The sequence below is a fragment of the Lonchura striata genome, chromosome 1, assembly GCF_046129695.1.
Source record: "Lonchura striata isolate bLonStr1 chromosome 1, bLonStr1.mat, whole genome shotgun sequence".
Classification (NCBI taxonomy): Eukaryota; Metazoa; Chordata; class Aves; order Passeriformes; family Estrildidae; genus Lonchura; species Lonchura striata.
This window is the reverse complement of record NC_134603.1, coordinates 61,232,461-61,251,982: the sequence shown is the minus strand read 5'-3', so window position 1 is coordinate 61,251,982 and position 19,522 is coordinate 61,232,461. Positions and strand designations below refer to the sequence as shown.

Genomic DNA, 19,522 nt, shown 5'->3' with positions numbered 1-19,522 from the left:
CATTAGCCTACATATCACCATGTACAGCTAATGAGGGAGAGTGGAAAAAAGTAAGACCAGTAATGACTGATTCCTGACACACACCATCTCTTGCAACAACTCTGAAGAAACAACTTGGAGGAAGCAAAGACAACCAAAAGTCAGTTACAATGTTACTTCCAAGTGACCCTGAGATTGGCTCAGATGGTCAGAGAATAGTACAAATTACACCAAGGTAACACGTTCAATCTCTGTATGGTCCATTCACTGAAGAGCTGGACTTAGTGTTCCTTGTGGAATCTTTCCAACTCAGATGATTCTGTGATTCTGTGTCCCACCCAGAGTAGAGTGTCTGGTGTCAGAGTGAAGGCAGCAAACTGGCCACTGTTACCAAACCTGTGTCGTGCACAGAAGCTGCTACTACTTGTCAAGTGATACTCAGACCCTTAGTGACAACTCAGCAACACTCTGAACACTCTTTTGGTTCAGGTATGTGGCGGAAAACCAATGGCCCCCACACCATAAGCACACTGAAACAAGGAGATCTCCCAAAGCACTCTGGGTGTCCTCACCTAATAGGCAAGGAATTGATTTTGGGTGAGGAGGGAGATTAGGAGTAATGACCAGTGTCAGAAACCACCTCATCCATCAGCTGTGAAAAGTTACATTGAAGAAAACAAGGGAAAAAGACTTCCACCAGTTACTCTTTGAACCTTCCCTCCCTGGAAGGCTGAGGTAATAACTATGTATGCTCTCTCCAGAAACAAAACAGAAGAGCCCCAAATTTCAGGGCTCAAAAGAGCTCCCCTGTTTCTTTCCACTAAGGAATCTGTCCCTTTGGATCATACACCCACATAAAATCCAGTAATACTGGGAAGTGTTTTGAGGAGTAAATCCAAGGTACAAACTAAAAAGCTGGAATTTGAGAAATTTCCCATGTTGTCTCCCCTGAAAGATGTCTCCATGTCCAGTTGGCCTTGTTGTATTTCACTGCCCTTGGTGCAGAACAGCTGACTCCAGCACTTCCTAAAGGAGCATCACTGATGCAGAGAACCATCAAGGTGACTCTGGATTGGAACCACTCTTGTCCCACTGGGAAACACACTTCTAAAGATGTGAAAGCAGGTACACAGCAGACCAAGAAACTGACTAAAAGCAGACCATTTATCCCCAGTCCAAGGTATGTTCCAGTCTGGATTTTTGTCACTGGCTTTTTAATGAAATTGGAAATTTGCTCCAAGGGCTCAGGTGCATTCTGAGAACTACTGCCTCCATGCCAAGGCCTGAGATGTAGCTGCAGTGGTGCTGACAGGTGCCAAGCATCCAGTGCTGCTCTGCAGGCTGTCAGGACCTACTTTGTGAGGTGGTTTCTTAAAGGAGGATTGGAGTCTAGACAGTTCTGCTCCAATTCTATACTACATAGGAGCAAGATATGGTAAAGGGTTTTCTTGGAAGTAAGAAGTACTCAGCACTCTACAGTTCAGGAAAGCTTTAATAAATCAATGCTGTCTTAATTTGGTAACTACTCAAACTCAATTTCCAAATGCAAGAAACTACTTCCCCAGTGCAGGACTCTGCACAACAATAACAATAACTGGAGGGACAATAACTGTTGCCCAGAAAGAAAAATTACAGAACATGTAGATGGAAAGAGCATCTAATCTGGGTGGAGGTCATCCAGCTCCTGAATGCCACTGGCGTATACAGTGATGGCAGTAAAATCCAAAAGGGAGTGAGAAATGGTGAAAAGAGTTCTCTGAAACAGACTCAAATGAAAAGGTCTTAACTTGAATTGACAGAGTTGCAGCAGTAATATTTTCTAGCAATGTTATTTTCTACAGTTTCAGAATTTTAGTTGCACTACACTTTCTTTGAGAAAAAAAGCTGTGCTAGTAACATTTGTGTAAAAAACTTCTGGTAATTTTAAAATGTAGATGTAATAACTAATCAATCCCACAGACTTGTAAATCAAAACTCTGGCAGACACCTGTGGTAGAAAAAACAATTTTCCCTTCTAAGCAAGAAGGTTGACTATGTAATTCAGTGCATGGAAGTATATGGTACAGCTACGAGGTGTGTGACGTTATAAACCACTCCAACACTACAGTAAGTATGAGCAGTGAACAGAAAAAGGAAAGTGGATCTTGTAAGATGCAGAAACAAAACAGTGACAAAAGGAAAATTTCTCGGAATTGAGTTTACATGCTCAATAATAAATTATTTTGAGCTGAATTTTTATTATAATTTATGTAACAAGATCCAAAATGCTTTATGACAGCTCGTGAAGACTAACCCTGCTTCAGCACAAGTATTTAATGCACAGAGACACAGTTCCAGCATGGGTGAGAAGAAAAATGATAGTCCACAATGCAGCAGTGAAAAGGAAAACAGACACTTGGGAGTAAACTGTCTCACTTTACTTCTTTTCTTCAGCTCCATGTAAGCTGGTTTTAATTACATAGAGCAGATATCTAAAGCCAGGCATTCATGAGCATGTGGCTCTGAGACATCTCATGAACTGGTACGTACTACTCAGTCAGTACAACATTTTGGTTTTTTTCCTGTTATTTTATCTGACTGCCTTATGGGTTTTTACTATTTCTTAATGTGCTTTTGCCAGTAGAAAGAATCAAGAATTTTTATTTTAGCATGGGTCTATCCACCAAATGAGTTTTTAGGATAATTTATAATTATTTCATTTTGAACAACATGATTAAAAATCTGCATATATTTCATACCATTTCTTACTCTGCAAATTGAAACTGATATGCCCTGTTAAACACCAGTCCTCTAGTATAAATTACATTTTCCTCATATAGCATCACATTAAGATAGAGAATACCTATGCTGTGACATTCTCCTTTCTTTGTCTAAACAGAAATGTAGTGTATCGATTTCTAAAAATATGCTAATTATAAAGCCTCATATTAATGGAACTGGCATTACATTTGTGTGACAAAAAGTAAACCCGTATTTTCAATTAATATTCTTCCTAAGTTGGTAGCATAAAAGTAAACCTTTCTTTTCTGAATTGAGAAGGGTATTAAAAGGATTATTAACTTTTTGCTGACAGAGTAATTTTAACATATTTTCAAAAAATAACAAAAAATCTTTTTTCTGAAATATACTAAGATATAACAAATACATTACAAAAAGCCTAAACAAAATAGTATGTTCACCCATTATGTGCAAGTTCCTGTTCCAGCTATTTTTTCACACGTTAAAAACTTAAACCCTACCTCCCTTTACCTCTCCCAAGCGAGTCAAACACAGTTAAATGCAGTCTCTTTCCTGAATAGCAAGTGATGGAGATTCTCAAATCTCTTCATCCGTTTCCAGTTCATCTGCTGTTGCTCCTTAATCTTTCTCTCTAGCCTCTATTAGCACATTGACGAATGTCTGAATATTTACTTCTGGAAAGGGGAGATAAAAACATTTAGAGTTACTTCTATCTCATTTCCATAATACAGCATAGAGAATGTGAAAATGAAAGTTTTACTGTTAAGTAGCTACCTAATTAACTAATTCTAGTACTAGAAGCATAGTTTGCATTTGTCCAAACTCATGCCCAATGACAGCTATGCAGGAGCATATACCCACTTCTCTTTAAATCCCTCTCATAATCCATTTCCAAAGGAGAAACTCTCATTTTGAATAGTGTATCACTATTCTCAACATTAATGACTATTTCTACAGTAACTGGAAAAAGGAAATTGACACTTAATGAACCAGCTTTCTGATAATATTTCTCTTGTTATCCCAATGGGTTTTGATTCATTTGGATTATCTGCTATAATGCCATTCAGGTTTGGTTCTGCATGCATTAAAATATTTTTTTCTTTGTGCCAATACATTCCTCTCCCACCACTGCAAACCTACCAGCACAACTCACGATACAAACTGCTAGTTAGAAAGATGACCTAGGACACACCTTTCAATTCAGGAAAGTTTTGCACTATCAAAATCTCCCACTCACTGCTCCATCTAGTTGCCAAGAGGCACAGTGTTCTCAGAGAGGAAACAATGCTTTTCTTCAACTGATACAGATGTGAGCAAAATGAGCTCAACTCCCCTGAAGAGCTCATCCTATCTCTGCAACCTGCAATCTTCTGCTTATGTTACAGCAACCACACTGATGTAACTCATTTTACAAGATGGAAACCAATCACCATCTTACTTTGAAGTGCTGGATAATATGGAGCCAGCTGTTTGAGCATCCTGGTCATTGTTGGTACATCCTTTCCTAGTAGTTTGTTCACAGTGTTGGGAGCAAGACCAGTATCAACTCTATCAAACATCTCTTCAGAGCTTCTGAACTGCTGGTGATCTTGGTACGAACCACTGCCAGAAAATGAGTCCTGATGTGAACTCCAGTCTCTCTGGTAGACTGATTTCTGATACCTGAATCCTTGACACCTAGATTCCTGCTTCCAGCTAGAGTCCTCGTTCCACCTATAGTCCTCATTCCACTCATTCCACCTAGTGTCCTGGTGCCACCTGGAGCCACCTCTTCCTGAAACAGCAGAATTTGTAGAAGATGTACAAGTATTCACAGACTCATAGTTCTTGTAAGCGGAATAGTTTTGTGAAGAATAGTTTGTAAAGAATTGTGTAGATGAAGGATATGAGGCAGAAGAATTGGGATAGGATAATTCTTGGTCACTTATATGCCTTGCTTTGGTACATGCTTGTTGATTTCTCCATTTGGTATTTTCTCTGTCAAATGAGAGTCTGTTATCACGGAGCTCACTTCCTTGCACATCACTGGATATATATTCTGCTGAGTACTCCTTCACTGGGCTGGTCTGGTATGAAGTGGCCCCAGCAGCCATATTTGTGCACGGCATGGAGTTTCTGAGCTGTCTCAGCCATTCACTGACACCACTGGCAGGAATATCAGGCTCAACAGCAGGAGAGTCCCTGAATAGGGACATGCTTGCAAAGTTGTCAGATCTCAGATGACAGGAGGATGATCCATCTTGGTAACTGTTTGAGTGAGCAGGAACAAAAGAAGCACCTTCAGAATACTCTTCATACTGAGACAAAAAACCTTGATTCCAGTCAGAACTTCCTGAATAAATAAAGGGCACTTAAAGTTAGCAAACTATTAAAATACCAGCTGCAAACACAACTACTTTGAGATTTTATGATGTGTACTTCTGTTCTTTTCCCATTTCCTGCCTTTATGTCCTACCTGAGTTTGGCATCTTTTCACCCAAAAATTCTAATAGTAAACAGATCAAAAAGGGTTACTACTTGAATTTCCATAACCTTAACTGCTATAACACTGTTCAGTGAGACACTGTTTTCAGACAGTTAAGTCATTAAAGCTCCAGAAAATTTTATTGTGAACTGACTCAGAGGGCAAAGACACACAGTACACCAGCTAAGAAGTACTATGGCTGGCCATAAAAGTAAATTTTCACAATCTGTGCAGGCTCCAGAGTAAACAAATTAGTAGAAAAAAATCTGAATTACCTTTGTATTCTACATCTGGTCCATAGTGTTCTGGGACACCTTCCCTTTCTGGAAATTTATCTTGAGGTACTGACATCAGTGGGCCTATACTGTTGGTGTAATTATCCTAGGTAAAGCAAAAGGTCAGAACGTCTGTTTGTGAATGCAAGAATTTAAGAACTTTACAAATTCTAAAAAGCAACAGATTTCCCACAGAAAGTTAGTGGAGTACAATTTTAGGTGATAGCAAAGTCCATATGAGGGGTGTGTTGTTATCACATTACACCACTATTTTCCGGGGTTATTTGGCAGACATATGTGTTAAGAACAGAAGGAGGGCTCTCGTGAAGACAATGTCTCCTGTTTCAAATTTATTGCCTCATCTCTCTTATCATCACCTAGCTAAAACATAAAACTGCTGCATATGCAAATCCTGCCTCTATCTGGGAAATGCAGAATGGAAGGCCCAGCTGAGAGATTAACCAACAGAAACAATATTTAACTGGTGGTGTTGGCAGCATTTGCATGGAGACAGTTACTGTAGTTCAACTGACATGGAACGTAAAATTGAGAAAACAGTCTGAAACAGCTTTCAGAAAAAAACACATCCTGAATTTTGTGAACCAGTAGCTGTTAGTGATGAATCATTTTTTCACAGATTCTGGTACTTCTTCAGATTCGTTTTTCCACAGATAGTCAACCTCTTTGCAAAGAAAATATGGAGGTTTGCATGGACCAACAGATAGTCAAGAACATCTTGTCTAATCTTAACAGATTAAAACTCTCAACTGAAAGCAAAGCTACAAGTTACGAGACAGACAGACCTACCCAAAGGCCCACATATGAAAAAAAGTGGAACATTTGGGTGGCACTTAAAGCCTCACCGATCTTAGAACAAAAACAAAGAAGCAAGGGACCACCACAAAAAGGATGACAACCTGTCATCAAGAAGCAAAATAGTGCCCAGAACAGAACACACACACACACAAAAAAAAAAAAAAAGCCAAAATAGATACATGATGATGGAATACTAAGAGAAATGTGCTATGTAATTAATACCTTTGTTACTTAGAAATTGTAAGAAAAGAAAATTGAAGTACATTTAAATGGAGGTTTTGACCCATGCCTGAACTGTTACAGGTTGCCAGGGTGTTACCACAGTGAGTTTAACCACTCCTTTCCAGAATGGTAAAACAATTCTGGACAAGATTAAGTTACTTACTGCTGCTTTCTTTTCACAAAAGGCCTTCAAAGCCTCCATGAGTCCCTGTGTAAGGCGAACAACAAGTGTTGCTTCTGAGTCTGAGGTGATGTGAAAAGTCTCCTGTGAATAAACATGGTTAGAATTGGTCACTAGGATGCCAAAGGGTCAAATATACAAACACATCAAAGTTATACTTCAATTTTTGCATAACCAAATTTATACTATTGGTTAACATATGGCATGTATGATAAATGTATACAAAAATATAAAAAATAAAATTGGGAGCATAATTATGGCCTGATAAAAGGTAAAATGTAAACTTGGATTTCTGTGCCACTCCTGTACTGTCGAGTCCATAAATATTTTGTTGCAGACAGAGAAGGGCACAAGTCCTAAATTTATATTATCTGTGTAGAAAATTGAATAAAAAATAAGCTTCATGCAGATTACTAAGTGAATGAATTTATAAGTGATTACAGTAAGTTAAAAGAATATAGGCAGTTTTTTTAAGGAATAGCTGTGATTCCTGTACATAAAAGTCAATTAACTACCAAGTTTTTTTGTAGTTTACTGATTATGCCTTAGACTTGTTTTTTCTCTCTCTCTTTCTGAAGTCACAAGTAACCATAGTGTGGAAGATATGAAGCACACATTTCAAAACATTCTACTTCTGATTTTGGTTCATAAACACAATTCAAATTCAAATGAAATTTTCCAATTGTCTTAGGTACAGAACATGACTTTCACAGAGTAAAACAGTGAACACAAATGGTCAGGTATTTTCATAAATTCAAAAGACAAACTGAGGCTTACTATGCCACTGTCAACAGCAACAGAACTGATAAAACTTCCCCAATCACTCCAAGACCAGCAGTTGTGCTCTCTCTGGCAGCCAGACCAGACTGGCTCCTCTTGCTTAGCATTATCAACAATCCCATTAGATAAGGGCAGCCAGCAGCACTTGAGCACCATCAGTGCTGCTAATTAACACTGCTTGTCAGGGTGGCTCCTCAGCAAATGGGAGAGTCATCCACAGAACAGGCTAAGAGCTCACATTTAATCCAGCCAATTGCTCTGAGCTACAGCTGCACTAACTTTTGAGGGCAGAGTCCACTAAAAAAGAAATTAATGTTGCAGTCAAATGAGTTTGATCAGTAATCAGAGGGTCCTTCAAACAATATTCACTGCATCATACTGGTAAAACATCACAACTCTCATCACAATTATTTTACATACATACCAAGAACTCCAGAGCTTTCTGTTTCCGAACAGGATCGTTCTGTGAGATTGTAGAATAGGGGAAAAAACATTTAAAAGACTGAATTTTACTACAGTTGTTGCATCATCTTGTACAGAATCAGACATTTTAATCTTTTATCCAGCAACAAAAGTCAACATAAAGAAAATATATAATTTTAGGTCGTAGCCATAAACATATAACCTTAGATGCTGAGTATCAGTTTGGTAGCTGTTGCAGCCAGAATGGCCACTAGTAAAGTCCAGGGAAGGAAGCAAAAAAGGCCTTTGCATAATATCCACAGATGTTTAATTCAGCAACCTAGTAAGATGTTCAGAGTCCCAGGCACACTCATGGGAGACTGCAGGTTTCTCTCTCCCAAGGGGCAGGGGGTAACCCTGGTCTCAGGGCAGTACAAAGACCAGGGCCAATTGGGGAATAGACAGGGAGTGGTTTAGGGACATAGGAACAGAGGAAGGAGACAATGGGGTCTTAACAGCTTTTTGAGGGCAGCTTCTTGTGTCTCCCTAACCTAGGGGATAAGCCCCAGGGTCTCCTCAGGTTGCAGCTACACCAACACAACTGCTTTCCTTCCAATACCTGGAAGAACACATTTCACATCTAGGCCATACACCCTACAGGAGCTATCTTTCCCAGCCTTTCCTAACTCAGGGGCAAAATCACGTTTAAAAAAGTCAAGTGCTCAGCTGCATTTAGCATAGAACCTGACCAGCCTGAGGCTCACACAACCAACTCTTCCACCAAGATAAAAAACAAGTCACTTCTCAGTGTTTGTCTCCAGAGCTAATCAGGACAGATACTTCAGTGATCATTTTGAATTTCACTTCTGAGTTATAAAAAAGGATTGCAAATCTTTAGATATATCTCAAGATTTAAACCAAACTTTCAGTACAGAATAGTCTTGAACTGAAGAGGAACAAAAGAGGGAAGGGGAGACTGCAGCACAGGCTGGGAGACCTGGCCTGGAAACACTGCCTCTGAGATTCAGTGGCTCTGAACAGGATTTATGAGAGCTAAGGTGAATGTACTGTTCCCCTCTGCTGTGATGAACAAAAACCTCTGACTCATTAGATCAATTGCTTCTGCAACAATATTAATAAAATACTAAATGAAGCCAAAGAATAAGCATTTTCCAGAAAAATTAAAAACAAGCATTAAGAAACTGCTACAACATGAGACACTTGTGGGCATGTGAACACTTGTGTGGAATTACTGCCTCTACATACCTCATGCTTATTATCATCTTCCCACCTTAAAAAAAAAAAAGAAATTACAGTATTAATATGCATTCTAAAACATTAGGTTTTCTCAAAATATTTCAGTTTCCAAATTTTTATCACTTACCAATACTGGGTATCTTTCTCTAAGAAATAACAGTGTTTTAAATATGCTGTAAATGTCCTTATTCTGACCGACTCTCAAAGAGACCAGTAGCACAGATGAACTTGTTTACAAATCAGCTAAAGGAAGTGACTAAAATAATGGTGAGTTGGGTTTTTTCTTCCTATATAAACAGCTATAAAACTTAATCAGCCAATGACATCCCACATAGAATGGAAACAGTTTGAAATTTCAATTGCAATTACCTTTTGAGTGCAGTATTTCAAAAGCCATAACTGCTATCTCCTCACAGACAAAAAGGAACAATTTACAGAAGAGGAGTAATTATAGTGGAAAGACAATATAAAATACTTTCCCATATGATATTTGATACAGGAAAACAGATTTAAGAGTCTCTTTTGATTCTCCTGTGCAGACAGTACTCTCACCTTGCTTTCTTCTTCAGTGGGGCTATAAAATGAGAAAAAGAATTATTAGCAACATCACAAGGTTTGCACTGTATTACTGTGACAGAAGCATTAGACAAACAGAATAGTTACTGGCCATGATGTAGCTGCAGTTTCTGTAAAGAGCAGGATTCAGCAGCAAATGGCACACACTATCTTAAAAACCAGCAGGCATCCTTGCTGGATAGATAGTCTGTGGGAGACCTGTGCCCTAAAGGCTTTGCAGGGTACCCTACAAGCATCTATGTTCAGGCAGCTGAATCCCACACAAGAAGGCTGTATGGAATAAACTGAGGTGGGCCTGTCTCCTCCATGAAAAAAAGATACAAGGTATGCATATGGGTTTTTTCCAAGTAAATACCAGTGAACCTAACAGCTGTACATACAATAGCTAAATTTCCAACAAGAAGTTATAGAGGTTGGAATGTCTGATCATGTCATCTCTATCAGTGTATAAGCATGAAGAGAGAGGGAAGGAAAGCTCAGCAAAACAAGGCAGTCTAACTATGATTCAGAGAACCAGCTACTGCATGGTACATAACTTATCACTTCCTTAAGCATTGTGTTCCAGGATATGCAACAGAATGTGTAATAGTTCTCTGGACAAGTGACATCTTTGGCCCTACCAAGACAAGGCCAAAAGACCTGTGTTGCCATGTTAGCCAGCTCCCATTAACACGGTTAACACATGCTATGAAGCTGTTAATGTCCATTTAGTTACTTGGCACACTCATACCTGTGTACTAGTGGCCTTTCTTAATTATATCCCCAAACTCATTCTCACTGTCAGGAGAGTTTTGACATTTGCCAACATGATCTAGTCTAAAGTTACTTACTGCTGCTAACACAGTAACCATGATTTTCTTCTAAATAACCAGAAGGTTTTTTTTTTGGAATTCACTTGATGATGACCTTATCACCTAACCAGAGTACACCTTTATATCGAAAGACACAACGCTTTTGCAGGTAACTTCCCTCTTGTCCATTTTTTCAGAGTTCATATCCTGTTGGACAGGATATGATCTGTGTGGGATCACTCTTTTTGATGTTCCAAATTGATATTTGATGATGTCTTCCACTTCTACAGAAGTCTGCTGACTTGACTGATGTCAGTTTACTCTGAACTGAAAATTACTCAGCTAATTACCAGGGTGACATTCCCTCTTCTTCACAAGAGACACAGAAACAAAAAAGATTTCTGCCACCTTGTTTTGCAGACTAATATTCAAAAGTACAAGGCACAGAAGCCACCAGTGAGAAATAAAAAGAAGGAAAAAAAAAAAGGGAAAAAAAAAAAAAAGGATTCACGCTGACAAAGTCTGTTGATCTGTGCAACCTTCACCCACTTCAATCAAACCCACCTTCCTTCTGATAGTAACTCTAGGGTTAAGAGGTAGCAAGGAGGTATTCCTCCAGATTGGCATCATTAAGTATCTATAACACACCTACTGTAACAAAATATGTAACTCAGCCATACTGGATGAAGGAAGATGTTTGGTTTATGTTTGTGGGTTTGGTTTTCATCACTTGTTTCAATGGATTTGCTAAAGAATGATAATTTCCACTATCACCAGTGATTAGCATGTAAGTCTTCTGATGATGGAAATGAGGTAGAGGAGACTTTGTCAGCTTATTCAGAGAAAGCCATCAAGTACCACTTTTCCCTACCTTTTTACTTCCTTTATGATCAAATTATTGCAGTTACCATAAATACCTCCAGAACCCAGAAGTTAAAAAAATCAAAGGAGGACTGGAAGTACGGCAATTTCCTTATTTCAAAATCACAAAACCCAGAAAAATCTTTGAAAAACATGTTGTGGTATTACACGTTAAATGTTTTACATCAGTCAAACCCTTAGAGTTCAACTAGTAAGTCAAATTAGGCCAAATATCAATTATATCAAAACTACTATATTAAAGAAATTCACAGACTTACATGAGGTAGCTGGTCTTGTGTAACCTTCCATCTAAAAATATAAAAAGTTTCATATTAGACTTTCTGACTAAAATTTCATAACAACAGTCTCTACTGCAACTGCCTTTAGGAAAGGAACAAGTACTTTTATTTATGCCAATATAATTAAATTGAATTCAATTAAATTCCTCGCACACAGATAAAGACTCCTGTAAATATCAATGAAATTTGAGAAACAATTTGCTTACATCTGAGAAAATTTAAGTTGCAAACATTAAAAATTATTGAAGTTTAAGTAATAAAATTTCTGAATCACTGAATTCAGACTGAACAATTTTCAATTTAAAACATTTAAAACCTTAAAAATATAAAGCTTTGGCTTTTTTCGGATTAATTTCAATACTACTGTTCTTTTCCCTGGATCTTTCAGGGCAACCTAAAGGTAAGCCTTAGTTCAACTCACTACTGCACTTCCTAGAAACACACAGAAAATTTAACAGGCTTTGCCAGCAGTACTTTTAAAATTTACTCTATTAAACATAAATGCACTAATAAAAGACACATTAACAGATACTTAACATTTACTTCCAATTACCTGATACATTTTTAATCCTTCACTCTTCTCTAGTTCTCCGGCTAGCCGTCTAAAAAACGAGACTTTGTATTCTCTTACATCTGTTGGTTTTCTCCTCATTTTATCTGGAAATTCTTTGGACTGTTAAAAAAAAAAAACCAGCTTGAAAAGGTTAATATAAAAATTTATCACAATATTAAAAAATTTACATATTTCATCTTCTGGAAAAGCTTCCAAAAGACTGGTAAACATTGATTTGAATATTATTAACTAATTTCTTCTCTGCAACATATCTAATCGAATTTTAGAGCTACTAACATAGTCTACATAGTCTTCATAGTCTTCAAAACAAAAAATGGATACCATGCAAAGCTTGCTACCAAAAGGAAACGCCCTCTGTGCCAAATCCAGCAATGCTATGGACATGCTGGGGAAAAATAAAATCACATTGTTTTTAGAACCTGATCCTAAAAGCAATCTAAATACTTAGGAACAGACTGCAAAGCAGAAACAGACAGGCAGCCCTGGACTCCAATGCCTCAACAGCCCACAGCATCAGAGCTCTTCATGCTGGCCTGACCCAGAGAGAGTCAACTATACAGGCACTGGCAATTTATCTTATGGGTTTTAAACGTCAAACTATCTAATTATTTAGAAAAAAAAAATAGAAGGGGAGTATCATAAAGAAATTTTGATCAAAATGCACCAAAATTACTCACAATGTATTCTCTTCTGTGTTTATATCCACTAAGATGTTCTATCATAGGTGCCACCTCTGAATTACACCCACACAGCCTGCACTCGTAACGTGGCTCTCTTCTTCCTTCAAATCTGATTTCAACCACATGTTCTAAACCTGTAAGTGAAAGAGTTACAAATATCTCTATTTTACTACAGACTACTAAAACAAATGTATTCTTTTCAATGCTGCTCATCAAATTCAAAATTAATGTATTAAATTATTCAATTTCCAAAATTTGATACTCCTTCAGGATCCCTTCAACACTTATTTGGACTTATTACCCAATCAGCTACATTTATCTCTTTCCAATATCTTATTCTGAGAAGAAATACACCATCTATGGCAGATTTCAAAGCCCACCAATGTCTGGGACATTTTTTCAAGAAACTAAGAATGAGAATGAGAATAGAAAATGACCAACAAATGTCTAGATTTAAAAACTGCATTTAAAATACTTAGTCAAACAATTTTTGGACAGTATCCGAGTAAAAGCAGATGTAGAAAGGACATTAATCACTTCACAAAACTGAATCTTTCATAATCTGAAAATGTTCCATAAACTTTTAAGAATCACAAGAATGAAAATGGGAATATACTTCATTTTTCCTAGAAATTACTGAGACAATCCCTTTAAAGTATTCAGAAACCTTCAAGTTTGAGGCTTCTTACCTAGCATGAAAAGTTTTATTCTGAAAAGCTTGAACACAATAAATTTAAAAGCAGTTTAAAACAAGTAGGAAAATCTTGCAGCTGTTCCTATATGTCATAATTTACAGTACTCTCTATTTGTGATGGGTTGATCCCAGCCAGCAGCCAAGAACCACATAGCTGCTTGGACACTCACATCCACACCCCTCAGCAGGCGGGGGAGAACACAGCAAGAACAAAAGCAACAAAACTCATAGACTTAAAGACAGTGTAATAAGTTAAGGAAAGAGAGGTAAAAAAACCCCAAAACCAACCAACATGCAAAAATTCATCACTCATTTCCCCACAAGCAGACCAATACCTGCCCAGTCTCTGAACAGCCACCTTGGAAGTTAAACCTTGCTTCCCCCCTTTTTTTCTTTCCTTACCTCAACTGTGATTACTGAGCATAACATTATGTGGTACAGACTCTTTTGTGCCACTTTGGGTCAAGTGTCCTGGATGTACCACTTCCCAGTTTCTTGCCCACCCTGGCTGAGAACCCAGAATAAAAAAATAGTCTTGATGTAGGTGCACTGCTCAGCAACAGGAAAAACCACTGGGCTGTCATTAAAACTGCTTCAGTCACAAATCCAAAATATACACGTGGCTATGAAGAAATTCAACTCCATCTCAGACCTGCTACAGTATCATTCTGATAAATCTTAACTCTGAAAATAAACTATCACCAAATGAACTAAAAGTGTTCTTGCAACCCAAGTGTTTTCTATTACAAATGCTGATAGGAAAGTAGTCATGTTAAAAAGCCTAGCAATTTATTATGTGGAGTAACTACAGGACAATACACTAAACAGAGAAATTTTCTACTAATACTAGGAAATTTGCTACTTAGGTCTTCATCAGAGAACCTATTTCTCTAGGGCACCATGACACACTTGGAACACTAAGGCCACTGACAAGCAGCCTTGCTTCTCTCCTAAGGGCTGCCTAACCTAGCACTTAGAAAGAAAGCATTAAAATTAATCTCACTACTTTCTGTACAGCCAAGGACAGTGAGGAAAAATATCTCACAAAGTAGAAACATCTGTATATCCCACCAAACGGACAGTCACAAAGAACCACGACTGATGACAAGTCGCCAGTGGCATGAAGTCCAGTTGGAGGACAAGGCCAGAAGGTAGCAGTGCACCACAGGAGTCAGTACTGAATCCAGTCCTGTTCAAAACCTTCATTAATTATCTGGATGATGATGCAGAGCATGACCTCAGCAAGTCTGATGATGACACGTAACTGGGAGGGATGCAGATACACCAGAGGGTTGTGCTACCATCCAGTGGGACCCTGAGTGGCTGGAGCTGGGCTGACAGGAAGCTCAGGCAGATCAACAAGGGGAAGTGCCAAGTCCTGCAGCCAGAGAAGAACAAGCCCAGGCACCAGGACATGCTGGGGGCTGGCTAGCCAGGAAGCACACTGGCCGGAAAAGACTTAGTGGACACCAAGCTGAAGATGAGCCAGCAAAGGCTGATGGTATCCTGGGCCGCATAAGGAGAAATGCTCACAGCAGGCTCCACTCAGCACCAGTAGGGTCATTCCTGGAATGCTGTGTCAAGTTCTGGACTGCACAGTACAAGAGACATGGGCATATGAAGGGCCGTGAAAATGACAATGGTACTAGAGCATCTCTCCTATGAGAAAAGGCTGAAAAAGCTGGAACTGCTCAGCCTCAAGAGATCTCATCACTGTGTATAAATACTTGAAGTGAGGGTGCAAAGAGAGAGCTGTTTTCAGTAGTGCCCATGCATCAGGACAGGAGGTAATGGCACAACTGAAGCAGAAGATACTGTCTGAACATCAGGAAACACATTCTGACTGCATGTGATTGAGCACTGGAATAATTTCCCTGAGAGATTGTAGTTTTTCACCCTGGAGATTTCCAAAAGCTATCTAGACATGGTCCTAGACAACCTCCTCTGGGACTTGAGCAGGGGTTAAGATCAGCATAGGCCCCTCCCAACCTCAACCATTCTGTGATCTGGAAAAAGCTTCTTCAGTTAGATGGCTCCTTCAGGAACAAGTTAACAGTTAAGGAGGCCTTTATAATACCCAGTGCAATAGACTAAAATTAAAATGGTATGAGATAGGTAAGTTATTAAATACATTTACAGAAAATGAAACAGTAACTAAAATCCCACTTTTTGTTTCAAAAGAAAGCTATTTGGTAACAAATTCAAAGGCATACAATTTATAAAACGAAAAAAACATACCAATTAGAGGCTCTTCTCTTCTGGGATCATTCATAAAATCCTTCAGACAGGTTATGTATCCTGTGAATGATCTCTTCACTGAAGTAAAAAATACACATAAAGAGACATTACAATTATATAGTTTACACATAATGTCTATGATCTTAAAGGAGTTTCTAATGGGAGACTTTAATGGTGACAAAATTCATTTGCACTCTGAAATGAGTAAGGAAAATCAGCAAGACCTCAGTCCCCCACAGAAAAAGTCTTTCTTTTCCATAACAATTTTATACAAAAGGATTTAATGTCTTCAAGAAAAGAACCAAATAAGAACACAAGACCTCTAACACAATTCAGTTTACTGAGGAAAGATACCAAGTTCACATGCATAGCATGAACATGACTGTGTCAGTTCTCATGAAAAAAAGAAAATCCACCAACCTCCTCCTCCCCTAAAACCCTAACACTCATACAGCATTTTGGGGTTGCCTGTCAAGAATTATATACTGCCTTAAAGCTAACAAGGAACACAATCTTCAGTAACATGGCAAATACCTTTTGAGCTCTGGGCAGCCCAAAGGCTGCACAGACACAGTCAGTATATTCCCGAGTCCGAACTAGCAATGTTTCAATCAAGGTTCTAGCTTGCTCCTCACTGAGTTATAATAATCTGTTTTTTGCTCTGCCTAAAACACTTCTAAACCATTCCTGCTCAGCTTAGAACACCAGCAGAGTTCAGCAAAATGTATCTGCAACACAATCTTAAAGAGACATTAAATCTACTCAAATGTTGGGCATTATAAAAGACCATGAGAAAGTGTTAAAAAATGTATTTTCAATCTGCAAAAAAAGTGCAGAACTAGAATTCATCTACCTAATTACATATAACTGACCAGTAAATTACATAAGAGTAATTAACACTTCTAGTTTCTTCAAATAAGAGCAAACAATTAGAAATACCAAAATCATGGAACTGTTACTGTATTCTTTCCCACTAGGATGTCAGGTTATGGCTAAAAAAACCCCAACCACAACTTCACAAGAAGAGGGAATTCCATATTCATTCTTAAATATTCATGGCATTAGAAATGTGCCTGTGTGCCATCAAGTCAAACTGCAGAACTGCACACAAAGAAAAACTTCAGTTGCACTTAGATGAAAAACAGTGCTACAAAATATCTTGTGGGACACCTCCTGCCACAGCAACAATATGGCCCACTTTCACCAAAAGTTCAAAGTCTTCTTAAAATCCTTGAATGCTATGGTTGAGGTTTTTTTCACCTGAGGTGACATGCAGCAGTAGCCCGTGAGAGAGTCAACATGTAACAAGCTGATACCACGTAATTTATCTCCACAGACTTTTATCAACACTTAAATGCATGCAACTGTGTGCCTGTGCAGCAGCTCAGTGTGAGCTGGTTATTCCCAAGCTGACAGACAAAGGTACGTGATCTTTTGGACTTAATACAGAAAGATGCACACAGAAAAAGGTTAACGGTCTTGTCAAGGTAATGGCCAATTTCTTCTTGTTTCCTAACATACTACTAAATACTCATCTTATTATCATAACAGCAACCAACCCGTGCTGCTCTTGGTTTATATGCTTTCGGTTTGTCATACTTTACTGCACTCTGAGCATGCTGCAAATTTTTTAATTGAAAACTTCACCAACAAAAAAAACACTAGCTTGATTCACTATGATATTTACAGGTAACCACGAAGACAGAAACTATGTCTATATCTCAAGTTTGAAAGTCTTTCTGTAAAATACTTGTAACTTCATATTCTCCTAAGATCTTTTTTTACATAAATTAACCAGTGCACAGAAGAAAAGCAATGGTTCTAATGTCTGGCAGCTTGCATTGCTTCAGACCATAATAAAAACACCAGCTTTTGTCACCATTGGAATAAAACCACTGATTTCAAAGTTGCATCTGAAAAAAGCACCATTTATATCCAGATACCTGGTCTGAGCACTCGGTACTTCATTGGAACTTGGATTAGAGCTGAAGAACCTAGGACAAGAGTTTGACAGTCAGTTTACTTCTTATTATTTGCTTTTATTAAGTACTTAGTAGATATTTAAAACATACTACAGAATTGAACAGTTATCTTCATTCTGCAGTTTAATATAAGCTCAGTATTGACAGTTTTCTTTTTTTAACTTCATTGCTCTAAGTCTCCCATTCCACTCCTCTTCTCCATCAACACAAAATACCAAACACACAAATGTTACAGAAACTAGAATTTGATTTTTAAGTGCTTTTCATATTGGATACTTATTTTCATTATTTTAACTATTCAGTATCATATTCAATAATCAATCTATGTTCCACATATCCAACAAAAGCTTCTGGTCTAAACATTCAGAGCCTAATCACAGTCCGAGACACAATTAATATAGTCATTAAACTACATCCTCTTTTACAAAGGGGTGAGTATCTATTCCTAACCACTCAGAGCTTCAAAGTGAATGTTAAGGTGTGCACTTACACTCCTGTTGGAATTTTTCCCTTGCCCCTCTCTCCCTCAAATCCATAAACACACAACCCACTGTGCTTTAATGACGTTGTCAATATTTTGTAAGTCACAACAATCAAGATTAAAATAAGGTGATTTATTAATACTCATTTGATGGAAAAAGGGAAAGTTAAATTATTAATTATTTGTACACGTAATTCCTAATTTGAAGTAAAAAACTCTTCTACAGTCATGTTGCATACATATTTTTTTTCCTCTTTCTGCATAAGACAAGGAATTAAGCTATAGGTATCAAAGCTGGAAATCAAATAAAATCAAGGCTACAAACATTTTGCAAACAACTCTCCAGTATTAACATAAGGAAGGGGTATGGGAAAGCATATGTCCATTAATTCCTTAAAATAAATTATGCATATTTTTCATTTAAAAGCTTCAAACTATCAAGACAGTAGCAAGAAGATCCCCAGGCATTTTGCAAGTATAACAATTATTTAACATCAGAATTGTTCAATTAGTGTCTGAAGCTGAATTTAAGGTTCTGGGTGCAGCACGTGCAGACAACATGGCCAAATGCTATAAGATATGAATAATATGAATAGGCATATGTGAAAAAGTGCTTTATTTAGTTTACTTCTAGTAACAAAGTGAATTTACAAAGAGAATTGCACCAGAAGCAGCTCTCAGCACGTTCTGCCTTAACACGGTTGGAGTTTACCAATATGGTCAAGTTAAAAATCAAGTCGTAGCTGCTGCTATCACCAATAGGAACAGATTGGGGGATTGAATTTTTTTAAATTAAAATAAAGAAAACGCATTAAGTAAAGACCATTGCTGCCCACAGATGTTTAACAAAGCAGTTTTGGTCTTGAAGACTCTCCCATTCAGCAACAGGTTTTTCCAGGCTAACAATTAATTCACATTTACTAGCCACATGGCTCTGTAATGTTATCAATAATATATTTCTTAAACATCTCAAAACCAAATCAAAATAGTATTTTCTCTAAAGCATATCAGACTGATCAATGAGTTTAAAATCAGCTGGCTTGCTAGGCTCAAAGGGAAACAATCAACAAATCAGTCTCCTGGTGTCCACTATGCAGCAGAATCACCCAAAGAGCAAATTCCAGGGCCCATAAGGATGCAACCCCAACCAGGTTAGTTACTGTTGGTGGCATTCATAAAACACCCTCCGACAATTCACAGACAACAGTAATTTAGAGGATACAACTGATGC

At 37.9% G+C, this 19,522-nt stretch overlaps 1 protein-coding gene across 3 annotated transcripts in view; it reads right to left on the bottom strand.

Annotated features, from left to right (window-relative positions):
* Positions 1 to 1,453: 1,453 nt before the first annotated feature.
* Positions 1,454 to 19,522, bottom strand: part of LOC110469698 (uncharacterized) — a 29,398-nt gene continuing 11,329 nt past the window's right edge. For all 3 annotated transcript variants that reach the window (XM_021528704.2, XM_077784790.1, XM_021528705.2), the window contains 12 exons: positions 17,772 to 17,822; positions 15,829 to 15,906; positions 12,894 to 13,030; positions 12,196 to 12,315; positions 11,622 to 11,652; positions 9,668 to 9,689; positions 9,125 to 9,149; positions 7,881 to 7,919; positions 6,659 to 6,760; positions 5,458 to 5,563; positions 4,157 to 5,050; positions 1,454 to 3,392 (listed from right to left, as the gene is read on the bottom strand). In XM_021528704.2, coding sequence (XP_021384379.2) covers positions 3,337 to 3,392; positions 4,157 to 5,050; positions 5,458 to 5,563; positions 6,659 to 6,760; positions 7,881 to 7,919; positions 9,125 to 9,149; positions 9,668 to 9,689; positions 11,622 to 11,652; positions 12,196 to 12,315; positions 12,894 to 13,030; positions 15,829 to 15,906; positions 17,772 to 17,822 — 1,661 coding nt within the window. In that variant the 3' untranslated portion in view covers positions 1,454 to 3,336. The remainder of the gene's footprint in view (positions 3,393 to 4,156; positions 5,051 to 5,457; positions 5,564 to 6,658; positions 6,761 to 7,880; positions 7,920 to 9,124; positions 9,150 to 9,667; positions 9,690 to 11,621; positions 11,653 to 12,195; positions 12,316 to 12,893; positions 13,031 to 15,828; positions 15,907 to 17,771; positions 17,823 to 19,522) is intronic.